The sequence below is a fragment of the Lepus europaeus genome, chromosome 23 (assembly GCF_033115175.1).
Source record: "Lepus europaeus isolate LE1 chromosome 23, mLepTim1.pri, whole genome shotgun sequence".
In the NCBI taxonomy this organism is placed as follows: Eukaryota; Metazoa; Chordata; class Mammalia; order Lagomorpha; family Leporidae; genus Lepus; species Lepus europaeus.
In genome coordinates this window covers 19173449-19190716 of record NC_084849.1, presented here as the reverse complement: position 1 = coordinate 19190716, position 17268 = coordinate 19173449, and the positions used below count along the sequence as shown (strand labels likewise).

Sequence of the window (17268 nt, the reverse complement as noted above, 5' to 3'; positions counted from 1 at the left end):
ATCCGACGTCGTCTTTCAAACGGCGCCGGTGCTGCCGCGGCCTCTTGGCCCTACCCAAGGTTATGGAGATTTTTCTCTGGTTTGCTCTTAGAAATTCCGTGGCTTTAAAGCTTTGCATCCTAGGTCTCTGATCCATTTTTGCTGCTGTTCATTTTGTATATGATGTGAGGCATGAGTTGAAATCCATCTTTTTTTTTCACGTGAGGATCTCCAATGATCCCACCTCGACTGTTCCCCAGACAGGTACACTTGAAAGAGGTCTTGGAACGGAAACCACCCACCCCTCCCCCACTTGAACTCCTCCTCATCCTTCAAAACCCAGGCCAAATGTGCCCTTGGCTAAACACCCACCCTAGCCGGCGCCAAGTAGCCCTTGTAGCTTCCTCTGGCGCCCACAGCAGCCCCGGGCAACCTCTGACAGAGCCTACACCACACGACCACACTCACTGCCACGTCTTAACGTCCAGGGCGAGGACCACAGCCCCAGGACGCAGCACGGTCCCGGCACAGGTGGTGATGACGGAGGTGACCGGTGGAGAAACCGGCTCGGAGGCCAACTGCCAGACTGAACGCAAGTGCGCTTCCTGTCGTGAGCTCACATGCATCTCTCAGGAGCTGTGGCCAGCCCCACCCACCCACGCTCTGGCCCTGCGGTATGAACAGTACCCCCAGGTACCCTGCAGGTGGACCCACCAAGCCCTGGGCTTAGGCACATCGTCTCAAGCAGTCCTGGGCCGACAGCCCCCGCCTCCCCGACGTGACCAGCCCCTGCCCGCGAGGGCCCTGGTGTCAAAAGAGACAAGTGGACGGGGGCCTCTCCCCTCCCCCTCCCAGCCCGGCCCCCAAAGGACCGCCCCCTTCTCCTTACCTTGGCCCATACACCCAGGCCGAAGGAGCTGCTGGCCGCCAACTGGTGCAGGTGCAGCTCGGTCCTGGGAGCAGAGAAGGGGCCACAAGTGAGAGACGGGGGTGGGGAGAGGAGCCCACAGCACGGATTCTCTGTACACCGTGGGGCCGCCCACAGTGTCCCCTCCGCCCCCTACAACACCCATATCTCCAGCCCTTCCTGACCCTCCTAGGAGCCAGGAGACCCCAGATCAGCAGGTGGGCCTTGCCTGAGGGCACTCTCAGGGCAGGCACCGGGCCTACCGTTACTCTATGCTAGGTTCTGCGATCGCTTTCCACAGCGCCACCCAGCGGGCTCAGATGGGATAACATAGAGGCGCCCAGAATTCACAGCCAACAAGCACCCAGCCAGAGTAGGGAATTGGGCTGAGCCTTCCGCCCCGCCGCCGGCAGGGGGTCCTGTGCTGCCCTGTCACTTACACCCTGGCCTCCGCCTGCACCCCCACCCCGGCCGTGTTCCAGCCGCAGGGTCCCCGAGAGTGGAGCCCCCTGCTCCCCGCCCTGGGTGCACCACTTGGCCCACCCCACGCTGCCGATCCTCCTCTCCAAGGGGGCTCACCTTGGCTCCCAGCAGCCTCCAATGCCAGGTCCCTCAGCGTCCCCTCCCCCAGTTCGCTCAAAAGCTCAGACCCCCCCTCGCCTCTGCCACCAGCCCTGATCCGTTGGGCTTCAAGTCCATTCCCAGCCCGGCCACCTAGCCGATGACCTGTTTCCTTTCTCCAAGTCTCACTTTGCCCCATCTGTAGAATGGGCACCCTGCTACCTGTCTCACGCATTTAAATGAGATCTGATTGACAGCCTGCCCTGCAGACCTGGCACAGAGCCAGGGCCCTCTTTTCCCTCACCCTCTCCTCCACTGGCTGGAAAATTACGAAGTAGCTGCCTGCTACCGAGCCCATGCCAGGTACTGGGGAAGCAGAGGGGAGTAAGGCACGGCCCCTGATTCAAGGGTCTCACAGGCAGCCTGGCGGGGAGGAGAGACCTGCACATCACAGTGTGGCAGGTGCTAGACCAGAAACAGCCATGACCAAAATGGTCACAGGAGAACCCAGCATCACTCCTATAAAAGAAATTTGGGGCGGGGTTTTGAAGGGTAGATAGGAGTTTGCCACCTGAGTGTCTGGGAGAAAGGACATTTTAGAAATCGGTTGTTGCCCTTGGGAAGCTTCAGTGAGGGACCACCCTGGTAGCAGCAGAGCTGGGGAAGAGAGAGCCTGGAAGACCACCAGGGAGCCCCCGGAATGGCCAGGACCCTCACGCTGTGCGCTCTCCCCTCTGTGGGAGCACCAGAAACTCGTGCGGGGTGGCTTCCTGCTCACCAAGGCAGCTCTGGCCCTGGCTCCTCCACCCGACTCCCCCAGGCCCGACTCGTGGCCACCCAGGGCTGCCCAGCCCCGTCCTCCCCACACCCACCCCATGGTGGCGCCACTGCTCCCGCTCAGCAGGCAGGGCCCCGCCCCACCCAGGGGCACAACAGAGACAGCCCCAGCGTGAGGACCCAGGGCGAGAGCCGGAGACGTGCGGGTCCCCTGGTGTTGGGGGAGACCCCCAGACTGGAAAGCGGGACCCCCACCACCTACCAGAGGCCACCCTGAGCCCCCCAGGAGGTCACCCTATGATGCACCCACCACACAGCGCTTCTATGGGGCCCGGGGTCTCGCTTAAACACCCACAGGGCCGGCACCAGCAGGTGCCCATTCTGCAGATGGAGATATTGAGGCCACATGGGACAAAGCCAGAATCCCAGACTGCAGAGTGCGCCCTTCCCAGCACACCCCTGCCAGGGGCCCAAGACGGGCGTGGGGCAGATCCGGGCAGCGGGCACACCCGTGCACCCACGCCGTGCAGGCACCATTCTGGGTGTGCTACCCCTTCAGCCCTCCCGAAGGAGGGGTCACACGCAGCCCACAGAGGGGCAGGGGGAGGCACGGCGAGGGCGTGTCACCAGCCCGAGGGCACGCAGCCAGCCAGTGCAGACGCCAGGGCACTGAGCCCTGCAGCCCAGCTCAGCGGCTGGGGCCCCAGCACCGTGCGACCTCCCCCATGGGACCGAGTTCTCAAGAACCCACGGAAGAGGAGCGGAGTCTGCCCACTCTCAGAGCCCGGAGTCTCGACTCCGAGGGTCCAGTGGCCGCTGCAGCCTCAGCCAGGGGTCCCGCATTGGGGGGATAGAGGCACACCCCGAAATTATTACCGCATGCAGGGGGAAAGCCCAGGGTTGGCTGCCCTTTGGCGCTCACAAGGAGGAAACGGAGGCACCGGGAAAGGCCGCCACCTGCCCAGGGGCGCCCTTCCCCGAGCCACCTCCTCCAGGAAGCCCTCCAATAGGGCTCGCTGCTCCTCCCACCATCTGGCCTCACCAGTAACACCATCATGGGCACCCAGGGCTTCCATAAGACTTGGGGGGCGGAATCTCTCCCCACCTGGCTGTAGGCCCTGTGGCTCCATCCCTTCCCACAGCCTCTCCCTCCCCAGTGGTGACCAAGAGCCCAGTGTGAATCCCCCCCACCATGTGAGGCGCCCTTCACTGAGACGCAGCGTGGGCGAGGCTCCCAGGTCACACTCCTGAGCCCCGCCCCCCACCCCATGCCCACGCCCGGCCTCCGGACCCAGGGGAGGGCAGGAGGCAGATGTCACTCCATGGCTGAGCCCCTGGGGAGCAGGTGCCCCGTTTTGCCCAGAACCCCCGCCGTCCCCGCCCCCGGGGCTCACCTGAGATCCAGGTCCAGCCCAGCCAGCATCTGGGAGAACACGTGGAAGCTCCCTTCCCCCGCGGGCCGCCGCGCCACCCGGCTCGCCTCCAGCAGCGCCGTCTGTGGGCAGAGGGGACGTGAGCACGGGCACCTGGTAGCTTCCCCACCCCGGCCCCGAGCGCAGCCCCCGGTCCCAGGCAGGCAGCACGAGGAACCGGGCCGGAGACCAGGGCGCTCCATCTGCACCCCGGGAGTCTTCCTTCCACTTGGATTCTGGGTCCCTGCGGGCCACGTGTCCCGGCGACCCCACGCTGCGCACACCGCCTGCCTTGCCCAGGGCTAGGCCGCACCCTGGGCGCCCTGACTGAGGGCGAAGGCGCAAGTCCCGGCCCAGGGTCCCGACTCGGGGCCTCACCTGCAGCTGAGCGGCCGTGATGCGGCCGGTGGCGTTGAAGTCCAAGGCCATCACCATGGCGAAGCGGGTGGCATTGCGGCCGTGGCCGGTGGACGCACAGCCGAATGCCCGGAGGATGGTGAAGGTGGCGCGGATCTTCTCCGCTGGGGAGGGGTGCGGGGCACAGGGCAGGGCGTCACCCACAGCTCTGCTGCTGCCACCCGTGCCTCCCGTCTCTGATCTCTGGGGTCCAGGACAGACCCAGCTGCCAGGGTCCCATCACACAAGGGGTGTGATGGAGCCCGGAGGGCAGCCCTGGCTAACAGCAGGCTTGGGTCTACACGTTCCCAGAACTCACTGGATGCTCACTGAGCAGGCACCGGAGGGGCGGCCCAGCTGCCCCCTCCCACTCCCTGTTTCCTGTCCCCCCGGCCCGTGCACCACGATGAGGGTCGCCTACCTGAGACCCTGCCGTCCACACTGCCTGCCATCCCCACCAGGTGCTCCAGGACCTGCTCACAGCAGGTGGTCTTCCCAGCGCCGCTCCGGCCCAGGGCCACGACACTCTGATCCCTCCGTTGGCTCAGCAGTGCCCAGTATGCCCGCTGGGCCAGGGAGGCCACATGGGCAGGCGAGCGATCCCAGCGGCCCCTGGGCACAGGCACCTGCAGGAACACGCCAGGCATGGGCCTTGGCACCCCATCGCTTCCCCGGGGACGGGGTCCTCCCAGCCAGTGCCCCGATGTCAGCAGAGACAGATCTGCATTCTGCTGGCGGGAGCCCAGCCTGGGGGGTCCCGTGCTGTCCCTGGCTCCCTGGGGCTCCACCTCTGCAGCAGGTGAGAGGCCAGGACTGGAGCTGCCTGAGCCATGAGATCCATGTCACCCACTGCTCAGACCACGGGGCAGTCACCCCCACCAGAAATGAGGCAACTGGGTAAGATTGATTAGTGATGTCTGCCACGGGCAGAGGGAACAGCAGGGGCAGGAGGGGAGACACCATTGAGCATCTTCTAGAATGCACTTGAAGTCGGTTGTAACCTCAGAGCAGTGGCGTCCACGCTGTGGCAAAGCTCTGGGGCCCCTGGAAGTCTCCTGGCGCCCTGGCGGGCAGGCTGGGCATCAGCCTGGAAAGGGGCTCGGCCATTTCTTATCAGTGAGGGGCACACCCGTTCCATACCCCTGCAGCCCCAGGGCACTCTGGAGAGGTGAAAATGTGTGCTGGGGCGGGGGGGTGGGGGTGGGGGGTGGAATACATAAACTCTCCACGTCCTTGGTTATCTCAAATACACACAAAGTCACCAAATACTAGAAACGCCCCCAATAAAGGTCCTCCAGCTGTGACCCAAGGTCAGGGACAACCGTGAGCCCATGAACAACTCAGCGTGGCTATGGGGGCCCAAACTGCAGACTGCAGCCCCACTGCGCCCCGGGGAGACGCAGGTGGCCGCTAGGGGGCGCGCAGGACAGCTCCATCCTCGCCTTGCCCTGGGGAGACGCAGGTGGCCGCTAGGGGCGCACGCGGGTCAGCTCCATCCGCAGCGCTCGGCAGAGACGGCACAGGCCCGGGGATAAGGATCAGCTGGGGCAGGCATTGTGGACATTTGCGGGGTGAACCAGCAGGTGGAAGATCTCTCTATCTATGTCTCATCAAGAAAGGAAGGTAAACTACACAGTGGCTGCCAGAGGCGGGGCTTGGAGGCAGGCTGCCTGCAGGGGCGGAGCTCCAATGACAGGTGCCTCTTCCCACAGAGCGAGGGCCGGAGGGCAGAGGGGCCTTGGGAGGCAGCCGCATGGGGGGCGGTCCGGGGAGGGGGCGTTCACTGTGCCCAGGGCTGCCCTGGGTCAAGAACGAGGGGGCCAGAGGATCGCCTTTGGGCCACTGCTCAGCTCGGCCTCTTGGGGGAGGAGAGGAGGGGGAGGGGCAGGGGTGGGCGTGGGTGGTGGGGGCCCCATCTGTCCCCGACCCAGGGTCTCCGGAGAACCAGAGACGCGAACCCCTACGTGGCAGCCCCTGGCCCCAACCCCTGCCTGGAGCTGGGCAGCTTTCCTGGGGCTTCGAGGTCTCATGGCACCAGGGGTGACCCCACCCCCGCCCTGGAGCCCACCGCCCATCACCGGGGCAGGCCCAGGTGGGACAGCTCCCAGCACAGCCCCTAGGGGCGCTGTGCCGGCACGGGCGTTCTGGGGTGCAGGCTGTTCCTGCCCACCAGCCCCCCGAGACCCACTGCCCAAAGGCGAGAAGGAAGCGCCCTGCAGATCCAAGCCCCTGGGAGCACCAACCCGTGCACAAGAGTACGCGTGCTCTTGTACTTCTGCACGTGTGCCCTTGCACGCGTATACACACACGTGTGCTTTCGAGAACTTGCATGCCCACCTGTACCCCACGTGGCCACACCCACAAATAGTCCCACACCTTCAGGCACACCCCCGCCCCCTCAGCCCTGCCCTAGCCCCGTCCCAGCCTTGGTGCAGGTCTGTGCTGCCACCTGGTGACCATTTGGGGAATTGGCGGTTGGCTCCGCACGGGGCTGGGGGCATGGGGGTGCAATCCAGGGCAGCCCCTGTTACCCCAGGCACAGGAGGGCGCTCAGGGCGACTGCAGCTCCCAAGTTCCACCTTTAGGGAGCGTTCCGAAGCCTGGAGTTTTGCCCAAAGCCTATGCCCTGCTCTAGGATGGCTGGTGTGGACCTGGCCCACAGCCCCAAGGCCTGCTGCCAGCACCTCTCTTCCAGGGGTTCTGAAGAGCCGGAAGGGCCGGCTCCGAGGCCATGGGCCGCAGGAGAAGCTAAACCTGTGCTCCAGCAGGAGAGACGGGGCGCGGGGACCACGGCCCAGCCACCCTGGGCTTCTGTGGCCTGTCCAGGCCCTACTCAGAGACAGCCGGAGGGGTGAGCAGAGTCATCTTGGAGCAGGGGACCCTCCGCCTGCAGGGGTTCAGTGTGACTCGGGGGTGAGCAATGGCTGTGTCCTCCGGGGCTCTGAGCGTCCCCAATCGACAGGTGAGAGAACAGAGGCCAGAGGCACCTCCCGCTCCTCCGAGGCACAGACATCACGGAGGCCTGGGTCTCCCCCGACAAGCGCTCAGAACACACAGTCAGGATTTCACCTGCGCCAGGTCATGACCCCATCCCGGGCCCTGACCCGCCTCTCCTGCCCACTCATCCACGGCAGCCCTTGTTGCCCGCCTCCCCTCTTCCTCGGATGCCCCATGAGGGCAGGCTGCTCTGCCTGTGGCCTTCCCTGCTGCTTCCTTCCCCTGAGCCTGGCCTATGGGGGACCCTCCCATCCCTGGTTATCTGTGGAATGAATGCAGGCACCAGCACCCAACACCTGGATGTAGTTCCAAGCTTTTCCACTAGGGGGCACCCAGAGATTGCCTTTAGAAAAAAGGGGTCCTTTCTGTGCTTTCTAGGAAGAAAACACAAAAACAGAGTCCCCTGACCCTGGCCTAGCCTCCTCTCACCTGTAAAATGGGCCAGCAGTCACCACGCCCCCTGTGGTCACAGCCACCTGTCATCACAGCCTGCCTGCTTTTTGAGGTGCATGGGGGAGTTAGTCGAGGTCATCTATGAATGTGCTTGGAGCAGAAGTTAGTGTTTTCTCTGTTGTTACAGGTGATGCCCTGGTCGTTCTAACAGGGAGTGGGGGAGGATGTACAGGTTCCCAGGGGTCACCGCCGGTCCCCACTCCCTCAGGTGCAGGGGCTCCCCCCTCCGCCCCCGTGGTCCCACCTCACCTTGCCCGTGGGGGGCGCCGAGGGCCCCTGGGGCTGCAGCACGATCAGGTCGGGCCCCGAGCAGGTGTGCGGCAGCCGCGCGCGGTGGCGCTGCAGGAGCGTGTGCAGCACACTCGACTCACTCACGCTCACCAGAGACGCCAGGTCCTCCGCCTGGTCCAGCTCAGGGGGGTTGGCCTGCAAACCACACATGGGGTCTCCATGGGCCTGCGTGGCTGCTGCCCCACACCACTGTCTCACACACACACACACACGCGTGTGCACACACCATCATACACACACAACCAACCACACACGTATACACATACACACCATCACACACATCACCATCATATAGCACACGCCACATCACACACACATACACCCCATCACATACACACAAACCCCATCACACACACACCACCATCATACACACACCCCATCACACACACACCTCATCTCACACACACACCATCATATACACACCCCATCTCACAAACACCAACATCATACACACTCACCATCACACAGATACCATCATACACTCACAACCAATCACGCACATCTACACACACCCCATCACACACACCATCATCATACACACACCCCATCACACACACACACCCCATCACACACACACCATCAAACACACATACACACACATGTAAACTATCACACACACACACCCCATCATTTCACATACACCCCATCACACACACACACACACACACACGGAGGTCCAATTCCTTGAAAGTCAGGTGCCACACGGGCACCCAAGGACCCTGCAGGGGACGGATGGACCCACAGTAAAGCAGAGTCGCCCCTCCATGCCCTGGGGGCAGCTGCGAGCCGCCCCGTCCTCACTCGGGTCCTCTCTGCCTGCACGTGAGGGGAGCTGCTCCCGGGACAGACTCAGCAGACCCCACAGAAGCTGGGTGCTGCGCAGAGGGTGAGCGCTGGCCGCTGTCTTCCCCTTCGCTGCATCTCCCGGGCAGCACTGAGACACTCTGGGGCCCCCAGGATGGAGCCAGAGCTGGCGTCCCCTCCCTCTGACAGATCCCACAGCCGCCCTCCTTGACCCTGGGCAAGCATCCAGACCCTTGGGGAGGCAAGGCATGCCCGCAGCTGCTCCTCGGGGCACCTGTGCTGAGAGGCTTCCTAGCCTTTCCAGCTCCATGGAATTTTCTGGAGTTTAGGACCAGCTTGAGCTGTGCTAGGGGTCAGACTTCCTTGCACAGGGCCCTGGGCTTCCCCAAGGTGGACAGGGGAGGAGCCGAGAGGACGGTAGGTGAGACAAGTGAGCAAAAAAAAAGGAGACACTCTCTCTCTCAATGAGCCATCTGTGGGGGGGGGGGGGGAGGAGCAGGCAGGATTTATAATGCTTGCTGAAAAAGCAAAGCAAAAAGCAAGGTTTGTGCCCAAAACAGAGGTCGCTTTCCTGACCCCATCACAGGAGCCGCGGTGCCAAGACAGGACAAACACGCCTCTTGCTGTGTTCTCACGAGGGAGGGGCCGCAGCACGGGTGCGTGACCTCTGAGGGTATCCGTCCCATACAGCCGTGAGCTCAGTGAAGTCTCTTCTACAGCCCCCTCTGGGGCACCGAGCATGTAGGCAGGGGACTCACCCGATGCACCTGCTCCTCGTCCACCTCCGTGGTGCTGCCGTCGGCATCGACGCAAAGCCTCACTCTCCCGGCCGGCAGGTCAGCTGTTCCCTCGTCTGGCTTTAGCACCGTGGCTGGGCGGTGGGGGGAGGGGGACAGGCCAGAGAGAGAAATGGGGGCAGGAGGAGGGGAAGAGAAGGGGAGGGAAGCAGAGAAGTTCTCAGCCAGGCCAGGGAGCAGCTAGCCCTCTCCCCTTGGTGTCTGCTCACACGCGGGGTTCTGACTCGTGACCCCCAAAGTGACTGACGGTGCCAACCCTGGAGCAGGACCCAGAGGGGCGGTGGGGACACGGACCCATCTTAACCCAGACCTGGGACACCAGGGAAGCAGGCGGGGGTGTGGGAGCTGTCGTTTCTGCTTCCTGTACCCGTGACAGACATCACCAATCCACCGACATTCCCGGAAGTGTTATTGGGATTCAGTGGTCAGCCATGGCCGATCGACCAGCCGGGGCTCCCGAGGGGAAGTCTGCCCGGCTGCACTACATGAAGTTCTATGGAGCTCACTCCAGGAACCAAGTGATGCGTGCTTTATTTGCACGTGTGTCCAGCAGCGGGCAAGCACCTGGTGGACCAGCTGCGCAGGGCGGAACGACCATCAGCTCTCCCCACACTGGTCCCAGCGGCCCTCTGCACTGCCCCCACCCCATGTCATGAGTAGCCAATGCTTGGTGAAGGCGCCTAGCGGCAGTAGGGGGCACACAGAGACCCCCACCGGGAGCCCACCCCACCCCCCAATTACCCAGTGTGAATCCATCTTTCCGAACCAGCCAGACTTTCTCCGCCTCGTACCACCTGTCCCCGGGGGCCTGAGAGCAGCGATGACATTAGTGAGGACAGCGTGGACACCAGCCCTGCCCCCACCAGGTGCGCTGACCGCCCCGTGAGCCTCTCCCAGAAGGGCCTGTGCTTGTGTGAATGCAGATTCCCAGGCCCCAGCCCGGGGGACCTTCCAAATGGGAACCTCCATGGCGGGGCCGAGGAATCCACATTTCTAGCAAACCTGCTCTTTGTGCTGTGGTGCCTGGGAGGGGACCACTCACCTGGGGACCCTCTCCTCACTCTGTGGAGAATCCCACCCTGGGACAGGTGCACCAAGAGAGCTGCTCTGGGCACCTCGCGACTCTGGCTGCCCCCTCTCCGGTTCCCTGCCCACCCCCAGGGCTCCCCACCCCTCCCATCCTCCACTCCAGCCTGCAGCCACATCACCTGGTCCGAGTCTCCGCTCCAGCTGCCTCCGCCTGCCTCCCGCAGGGCTGGCCCCTCCTGCGTCTCCTTCGGCGTTGGGGGCCTTGGGACACCGGTCTCCAGGCCAGGCCGCCCGGCTGCTTCCAGCTCCACCTGCAGGGCCTTGGCCCCGTCCTCCACTCCAGCACGGGGCTCCTCTGCCGCCTGCCCTGGGCTCTGGGGCCGGCCCTCCTTCCCGGCTGCCCCTGGCCACTCCCCCCTGGTGACCCTGTCCTTGGCAGCTTCACAGCGCTTCTCTGCCATCCCTGCCTCCCCAGACGTGCTGGGGGGCCGCACCCCCTTTCCTAGCTCCTTCAGGGGCCCGCCCACCTGCCCGGCCACACGCGAAGCCTCCTCGCCTTTCCCCGTCACCCTCTGCGCTTCCCCCGTCTTCTCTGCCTTCCCCGGGCGGTCACCTGCTTTGTCCTTCCTACTCTGCACGCCATCCCACTGGCTCCTTCTGCCCAGGGCCCCCCACTTTCTCGCCTGGACTGGAGGCCCTGCGAGTTTCTCCTGGCCCCCAGCATCCTTGGAGAGGGTCCCCTTAGCCGTCTTGCTGGGGGCGTCCCCTCCCTCCTTCTCTGTGGTTCCTGGTCGCGCCCTGTCACCTTGGGCTTGGGGCTTGGTCCCCTGGCCCTCTTTGCCCTGGGGCTCACCTGCTTTGGGGCCTTTGGTCTGGGGGCCCCCAGCCCCCTTCCCCACAGGTCCTTGACCCCTCTCGCCTTTTGTGCCTTGGCCCGGCCCCCCAAGAACCCCAGTCCAGGTCTTCTCAGCCTTCGGGGCCAAGTCCTTGGTGTCAGCCTGGGGGCCACAAGGAGTCCCTGGGCTCCCCGCCTTTCTCCCGCCTCCGGGGTCTGTGGCCGGGGGCGGGGTGTCCTGCGGCTTGGCGGCTTCTGGGTCCAGCTTGGCCACCATGAGCAGCACGTCGCCCCTCCTCACGCCCCTCTTAAAGGGCTTTTTTGCGGGGGTCCTGCTGGGGCCCGGCTCCTGGGGCTTCTCGCCATTGATGCTGGTCATGAGGACGGGGTCGGGGCTGCCGGCCCCCTGGCATTCTTGGGCCGGAGCATCTGCACTCTGGGGAGACCTCGCTGGGCTGTCCTGGGAGAGCTGTGGGCCTCCAGGCTGTCTGTCACTGCCGGACTTGCTTCTGGGCTGGGCGATGGGGGCTTCTGGGGTCTAGGAGAGAAGAGAGAACCAGGCTCAGCTGCTTGCCCATCCATCTGTTCATCGGTCCCTAAGTGCCAGGCCAGGCAGAGAGCCCTGACCTGGAGTTCAAGGCCAGAAGGAAGGCGGACTTCGGGGCCAACCACAGCAAGTTCTGTGCCTGGCTCTGTGGCCCCCTGGCTGTGCGGCCTCGGATAAGTCGCTTCCCCTCTCTGAGCCTGCCTCTTTACTGCAAAGTGAAGACAGCTTTATTTATCAGAACAGGTGGGTGTGAGAGCTCGCGATCCTACAGAGGCCATCCAAGCACCTGGGAAGTCTTCAGTGGTGCTGTTGTCGCCGTTGTTTCTGCCTGCATACCCCCTGCGGGGCCAGGAAGGGACCAGGAAAGACCTCCGGGGCTGTCATCAGAGGACCTGCTCCTGGCTGGTCCTCAGCGCCTTCCAGCTGGGTGACCCTGGGCCACAGCGCCTGTCCCCTCTCAGCTTCCATCATCCATTGGGAAAGGACTTCCGGTATCCCAGAGCTCAGAAGAGCCTGAGCCGTTGCTCCTGCCGCTGCCCTGTCCCACAGCCCAGTGCCCAGGGCAGCAAGGATCCTGGGTTCTGGCCCCAGGCTCCTCCGTGTCCCACCTGCCCTGGACACGGGGGGGATACAGAACACACTGTCTGTTCTTCTCCCTGGTGCTTTTCCAGCCCTCCTTCCCCACACCAGCCTGGCCGTGGCCTCACGACCTCTCTGGCTCAGCTCTGCCTCCACCCCAGGGGACGGAGAGCCGTGGGCACTCCCACTCGTCCACCAGCGCCACCAGCGGCCCTAGGCTGGTCCATCTCGCCCAGGACAGTGCCAGCATAGACTGCAGACGCCCCTACCTGGAAACTGGGGCCCCCACTCTCCTCCCACATGCACAGCAGCCCTGGGACCACGATGAGTCCACTCTGCCAAGTTTCACCTTTCCCCAGGGTCTCCTGGGGCCATCGCCCCAGCCTCGGAACTGGGGTCCCTTCGGTTTGCGGCCAGCGATCTTAAACCTGAGCCAAAGCTTCTGGTGGCCGCCACAGTCGACAGGAACGCCACTCAGTGCCACCATCAGACATTCAGATTCTCGGTGAGAAGCCCCCACCCCCATTCTGGGCTGGTGATCCCACTCTGCTGATCCCCACTCTGAGCCCCATCTCACCAGCCCCGCCCCTGCCACCAGGCTTCCGCGTACGCACAGTCTCATGTGGCCCCAGAGCCAGAGTGGAGACCCTGAGACACGAGCACCCTTAGCAGCTGCATAGTGGACCCCATCCTTGTCTCGGGGGCTCCCTGGCATCTCCTAGGGGGCAGAAAGAACCCTAGTGCCTTGGTCTCACGCCCAGAGACTCTGCCGTGCTGGCTCTGAGATGAGGACCCCAGGCCCTCGGGGCCCCTGGCTCAGCGGCTCAGCTCAGTCTGACCTCCCGGGGCCAGGCCTGGACGTAGCCTCGGAACAGGGATTGGCTGCACCTGGAAAATCCCAGCCCTGTCTACACCATTTGGAGAGGTGAGTCAGTGCCTTATTTTTAACCTACCACCCAGGAGAAGAGAGCAACCTGGGGAGGGACCAAGCAAGACAGCCACCCTGCTCCCTCTCCATCCATGAATTCTCCTCTTCAGGATCTCCAGTCCTCTCTGCACCCTTGGGTGCGCATGGAGGAATCGGCCCCTCTAGATCACGAGGGCCAAGAGGGAACTCACAGCCCCTCCATTTTACAGAGGGGCAAACCGAGGCCAGGAGAGAGGATGGGCTTGGGCCAGAACCACGCAAAGTGGCAGGGCCGGAGCTGGAACCCAGGTCTTCTTGACATTCAATAGGGGTCTCTTTCCACCCCACAGGGATTCCAGCCTCTCCCTGGCCCTCTCTGTTGGCTTTGGGGACACCAGGTCACCTCCCTGAGCCTCACTTGCCAGTCCTGTAACACGGGGATGGATTCCAGTGGCTGCAGGCAAGGGTTATGTGGAGCTCAAGACCATGCCGGGACGCGGAGGGCGCACCATCGGGACAAGACACTGGAGCTGGCAGGGACCGGCGGGACTTGCCGCCTCCCTGGGCTCCCCTGCGCCAGCTCGTCCTGGCACCCTGGCCGGGCCACCTGTTGTGTCTGAGCCTGCGTCTTGGCGCTGAGTCTCCATCCAGGCCGGGCAGTCACAGCTCACCCCTCTCCTCTGCCCAGGTCAGTGCCCTGTGCTCAGCGAGGCCAGCACAGCCTACAGCCTCGTGGCACCCAGGTCCTCAGAGGCCACGACATCGGCCACCTCGCTCCCGGACCCTCTCGTGCTGGTTCCTCTGCCTCAACCCCGACCTCATGACCTTGGGGAGGTCACCTGACTTCCCCAGGCCAATGAGCCTTGTCCTAGTGCTGAACAACACACAGGGATGTTTCTTTGTGACCTCAGTGTGTCCTGCTGTGGCCAATTTTGGCCCAGACTTATGCCTTGGGTCAGGCAGGGGTGGGGACCAAGCCTGTCCTCCCTGCCACCCTCCCACACAAAAGACTTCGCCGGTGGTTTCTCAGCAGCTGCAGCTCTTCAGCTTAAGCGTCCCCAAACTGAAGGGGCTGGAGAGGAGGGGCCAGGGCAGCCCCTGGGCTCAAGCCAGTCTCAGGTGCTAAAATCCCCAGATAGCTCAGCCCAATCCCTGCAGCATCCATCTTGCCTCCAGGGGGCGCTGGAGACAGGCCCATCCAGAGATGCCTCTCCATCTAACTTGGGGACACACTGTGGATGCACTGTGCTGCAAGCCTGCTGCCTGGGACGCCAGCCTCCTCGTCCTGCCCACGTTCCCCAGCCAAGGAGCTGGAGGAAGGGGAGGAGGAGCCCTGGCCTCCAGCAGGGACAAGTCTGGGCTGCGTCGCTCTCAACTATGGTTTTAGCCCAGCAGCCCACTCAGAATAAAGGTTTTCAGGGGACAACACCCACTCAGAAGGCGCATCAGTCACAAACCAGGCATTCGCCCTTCAGTTACCAGATTGTGACATTTCCAAGGGATTCGGGAGAGGGGGCTTGGTGGGCACCTGGGGGCTTGGAATCATGGCTATTTAATACCTAGTAAGGACTACAGGGTCTACAGCAGTGAGTACCAACTGGATACCTTCGCTGTTTAAATCGAAGCAAACCAACCGCACGTCTTAGCCAATATCTGGGTGGAAGTAAAATGACCCCCACCAACCACGCACCAACAGCTCTTATCCAGGCACCAGACCCTTGTTGAGCCTTGCTGTAAGCCAAGATATGGAGTTGCACGGAAGACATAGCTGTGGCTCTCAAGGAATCCCCAAATAAGCCATGTGACCCCATGACTACTGGGCCATCCTCATGGAGGGGACCATGAGCCCCAGGGGAAGGAGGGCAATGTGGTGGGAGGGCTTGCTAAAGACTTGCCCGATGAGCTGGGTTTTGCAGGATGCATAGGGTCTCAACAGAAGCAACAGGGATGGAAGAAGCCAAAAAGCCATCTCCCAGGGCGGACAGTGGGCGTAGAAAAGCACGCGGCTCACTCACCTCGCGCTCCGGAGAGGCCAGTGCGGCCTCCTTCCTAAGCCTGGCCTCCTTGGACTCCTTCTCAGTCTCCCGGACCAGCTGCCTGATGAAGCCCCCAGGGATGACAGAGAAGAGGGGAGGGGGCGAGGACGGCGGAGGGCTCTTGTCCTCTTCCCGGATCTGTTTTACAGAGCAAAGGACAAAGTTCAGTGAGTGGACCAGGACGGGGAGGCTGCCCTCCAGAGACCCGGCGAAAGAGCTGGGGTGGGGGCTGAGGAGGACAGCGTGTGCGGCCTGGCAAGACCTCTGGTCTCTGCGACCACCAAAAAGCAGGTGGGACGCAGCGGGCCTCCGGGGGGCACCCCAGGATAGTGGATGAAGATGAATGGGGACGTAGAAGGGGTCGCACTAGCCAGTGGGGCTCCAGCCCAGGTCCAGTGCCCTTGTGACGTGAGGTTGGGCCGCCAAGACCACTGGTTCCCTCCCTCGGTGCAGAGAGACCCATTTCTAGAAGGCCCTGATCTGGACGGAGCTTTTCCAGCTCCCGGAAGGGGATGGACACGGGGCACCATCAACACGCTGCTGGTCGGTGTGACGGCTCAATCACGTGATCGCTTCCCGGGTACCAGGAACAGGGGGAGGAAGGAAGGAAAGACTTGCAGCCAGCGCCTCTAGGATTCAACCCTGTGTCTCCAGCCCACTCAAGCAACCCAGGCTATGGTTTTAGGGTTGTACCCTAAAGCAAGCAGGCTGGACACTGGTGTTTACCCCCAGGAACACAGCCAGCTCAGAGCTGGCTGGAAGTTGCACCTGAGACCCCTTTGCTGGCTGCATGGACCCTGGAGGCTGAGGTGCAGGACCGACTGTGGCTGTCTGGAGTGTGTCCTGAACCTGCACCCTGTCACTGCTCTGGAGAGAGAAAGAAAGCACCGCGGCTTTATATGGAAGAGCGGCACGGTTTAAAATAACCTCCTTATCAAGCTCCCCTGTGCACGGCTGCCGAAGGCTCCCTTGCTGCAGCCCCGCTGATAACGTGGGAATCCAGAGGAGAGAGGCAAGGCCAGGAGACGAGGCCGGGGCATGGGACGAGGCTGGCCATGCAGGCACCTGCCCAGGGGCACCGAGGCCACCGGCCAGCACCGCTCTCCTCTCCCCTCCCCATGTGGGATGGAGACCCGCCTCATCCGGGAGAGAAAGGAGACACTGGGAGAACGACCTGTTTCCAGCTCTTGGTGGTGACAGAAGGCAGGGACCGTGGAAACCCACCCCCTGTCCCCCGAAAGCTCCTCTCCATCGAAAATCTCAGTGCCTATCAAGCTACTGTGAGGATGACGGGAGAGCTGGTCTACCCACACATTCCTGACATTGGCTGGGGCCCGGGAAAAGACCATCAAGGCCATGGTCACTTGCATCCTGTTAGATTGGGAAAGCCATGGCCGAATGAGCTGGCTGGGGGAAGGTGGAGGGAGGACAGGACATTGCCGTGAGGAGGGCCAGATGTCCCCCATCCCTGCCCAGGGAAAGGCCACCCAAGCTGCGAGTTCTCTTCCTGGCAGGGTGGCGCCCACTCCCGCACTTTCCTTCTGCTCCCACAGGGCGAGGCGCGAGGAGATGGCCATGCTGGGGCCGGAGCTGATGAGCCGAGACGCCGCTCTCTGCCAGCCCGCACGGAACACGGCTGCACGGATGCTCACGGCACCGGAGGTGCGTGGACACGGGACTGATACACAGAGACAGCACGGGAGAGAAGAGAGACACAGGTCAGTTCCCAGGCATGACCCTGCCACCACCCCACCCCCACACCCGCCAGAAACCACAAGCCGATTAGGGAGCAGGCACGGCCAGGTGCAGACCCTGCCATTGGCAAGGGGGCTGCTGACTGCGGGGCGGGCAGTGCCCTGGGGTCTTTTCCTCTTGGCCCTATCGCTGTTGGGGTATAACCACAATCAGAAAACCACACAATCCTAAGAGTGTAGCTCAGCAGCTCTTATGAGACCAGACCC

At 63.2% G+C, this 17268-nt stretch overlaps 1 protein-coding gene across 1 annotated transcript in view; it reads right to left on the bottom strand.

The window, feature by feature from the left end:
• MYO18B (myosin XVIIIB) overlaps positions 1-16884 on the bottom strand; it is a 243534-nt gene extending 226650 nt beyond the window's left edge. The window contains exons 1-10 of the mRNA XM_062182090.1: positions 16834-16884; positions 15287-15445; positions 10583-11776; positions 10116-10182; positions 9336-9448; positions 7732-7908; positions 4454-4658; positions 4015-4157; positions 3619-3719; positions 869-932 (exon numbers count right to left, since the gene is read on the bottom strand). Of these exons, the coding sequence (XP_062038074.1) occupies positions 869-932; positions 3619-3719; positions 4015-4157; positions 4454-4658; positions 7732-7908; positions 9336-9448; positions 10116-10182; positions 10583-11776; positions 15287-15445; positions 16834-16884 (2274 nt within the window). The remainder of the gene's footprint in view (positions 1-868; positions 933-3618; positions 3720-4014; positions 4158-4453; positions 4659-7731; positions 7909-9335; positions 9449-10115; positions 10183-10582; positions 11777-15286; positions 15446-16833) is intronic.
• Between the last annotated feature and the right edge of the window lie 384 nt (positions 16885-17268).